Here is a 2,458-nt window from a genome sequence, read left to right on the forward strand (position 1 = left end):
GTCTCTGAAACTCTATGGAGGAAAGAAGAAACACCGTTCTGCCAAAAGACTGATGATAATTTGACAAAGGATTGATAATGGTGGTGGAGAGAGCTGTCTAAATGTTTTACTGTAAACTGGTTTGAGACTTGCTGACTGGCACATGATCTGCATCTCTGTGAAGTATGGACGGAGCTCATCCTGGGAGGGTCTGGCAGTCCTGAGAACAACTGGCTTTTATGTGCACTGACTTTGGTTTTTCCCTTTAATCTGTCACTTGTCTTCTGCACACACAGATCTCTGTCTTATGGTGAAAACAAGGCTTGAACCTGAACTCCTTCCTCCCTCCTTTGCTCTTCCTCCCAGAGGACGCCATCCATGGGCCGCCACAGTCACCGTGCACCCTCAGTGGCAGAATCCATGGCGGAGTACTTCGATGCCAGCGAGGTGATCGTGTGTGAGACCTCCTCAGAGGCCGAGGCTTCAGACGAGTCCGGCCTCAGCGACATCACCACCACCACCACCTCCGAGCCCGAGGAGGGCCACTGTGAGTCTCTATCTGTCCACCACGGCAACACTTCCTGAGCTTAAAGCAGAAAAAACACCAACCTGTGTGTTCTGTCCTCCTCAGCCACTGCCACCCTCAACTACAGAGCCAGCGTGAACAGTGCAGCTGACAAACCCAGCCCAGTGCCCACAGACACAGGTAAGGCCGGCACAAGCCCCCGCCATAACCCACATGGTGGACACGGTGTCCTGCTGCTTCACCTGGCCAGTGTTCAGGACTGTACTGGAGAGCAGACTGTGTGGAAAGGAAGTAGACTGGAGCCGTAAAAAATGTTTTTAGAGGCAAAACGATGTCAGCGGTTCTTTATTTTTAAAGCAGCACCTCCTCCAAGCTATAGAAACACATTTCCACCTCTGAGCTACTGACCGTTAGCTCCTGTTTTAGTCAGACCTTAATTTAAATACGTTTTAATACGATGAAGCACCCTTACAGGTAATGATGTTGCCACGCACACGCTCACGAGCAAACAGCTTATTGATGCAGACAGCCTAGAAGTCTGACCGATGAATCCGTCTGATGTGATGCATCTGACCAGCTGACTGACTGATGTTTTTGCTGCTGTGGTCCAGGTCGCCGCACCGCCCTGCCTGCCCCCGGAGCAGACAACAGCCACATCGGCATCATGACCATCCTGTACAACAACATCGGCAAAGACTTGTCCAGGGTCTCCATGCCAGTGGCTCTCAATGAGCCGGTGTCTTTGCTGCAGAGGCTCAGCGAGGAGCTGGAATACACCGAGCTGCTGGACATCGCCAACCACATCGACGATCCGTATGAGAGGATGGTGAGTTTGGATTAACTAACCGGCCAGAGCTGACATGAAGTTCAGCTCTGGGACTGAAAAAACGTATGTATGCTCCCAGGTTTATGTGGCAGCTTTCTCCATCTCTGGTTACGCCTGGGCGTCGTGGAGGTATCGCTACAAACCCTTCAACCCCGTCCTAGGAGAAACCTATGAGAGCTACAGAGAAGACCGAGGATTCCAGTACATCAGCGAGCAGGTAGCCAGGACCCAACCCGACCTCTAAGACCTGCTGCCCAGACGTCAGCGTCTGGTTCAGAACAAACTAATGTGTTGAATGTTTTCAGGTCAGCCATCACCCTCCAGTCTCTGCCTGCCATGCAGAGTCAGAAAACTTCACATTCTGGCAAGGTAGGAGCAGAGTTTTACTGATGAGTGCTGGATCCTCCGTGACTGGATGAGTGGAGTCCAACCTACAGCTCTGTCTGCTTTCAGATCAGAGATGGAAGAACAAGTTTTGGGGGAAGTCAGTGGAGATCATCTCCAGTGGACAGGTCAATGTTTCCCTCCCACGGTGAGTCACAGCAGCTTTAACCACCAGTCAACCAACAATGTGGCCAGTCGTGGGCCTTACCGTGTTGTTGTACAGGTGTACCTGCAGTAACACACCTGCTAGTATTGATCATTCAGTACTGACCTAGGCCTGAACATCTACAGACTGCCGTTTTCTGTTTTTATGTTGTTGTTTTTTCTATTAGACCTCGAAATAGGTTGGAAGTGGGCAAAACACGATGCAAGGCTTTACATCCTTGAGCTAGTTGTGACAGTAGAGGTGCTGCTGGGCCGTAGATACCTGGGTTTTAATCAGGTGTTATGAAACAGAAGTGAGCTTTACTTGATGGCACTGAACACTTCAAAGCTTCCACCATGAGAAGAGGTCCAGCAGCTCAACGAGGAGCTTCTGTTAGACACACTCCTCACCGTGTGTTTGTGCGACATGTCTTCATGTTCTCATCAGTGACCCAGGTCATGAATCTACCACCCTGTGATCGTACTGCATCTGTAGTCAAGTCACAGGCAGTGTCAACGTTGGTCACGTCATACTGTCTGGTTGTGTGCAGGTACGGTCACATGACGTGTGGTTGTGTGCAGGTACGGTCACATGACGT

At 50.6% G+C, this 2,458-nt stretch overlaps 1 protein-coding gene across 1 annotated transcript; it reads left to right on the top strand.

Moving 5' to 3' along the window:
* Window positions 1-6: 6 nt before the first annotated feature.
* Window positions 7-2,441, top strand: LOC103375861 (oxysterol-binding protein-related protein 6-like; the record flags this gene model as incomplete). Its single annotated transcript, XM_008306163.1, has 7 exons — window positions 7-526; window positions 611-685; window positions 1,117-1,331; window positions 1,411-1,548; window positions 1,637-1,700; window positions 1,785-1,863; window positions 2,411-2,441. Coding segments are annotated over exons 1-7 (771 nt in total), but the record flags the coding sequence as incomplete, so codon positions are not given.
* Window positions 2,442-2,458: the final 17 nt, after the last annotated feature.

Source organism: Stegastes partitus, unplaced genomic scaffold, assembly GCF_000690725.1.
Source record: "Stegastes partitus isolate 25-593 unplaced genomic scaffold, Stegastes_partitus-1.0.2 Scaffold3197, whole genome shotgun sequence".
NCBI classification, from domain to species: Eukaryota; Metazoa; Chordata; class Actinopteri; family Pomacentridae; genus Stegastes; species Stegastes partitus.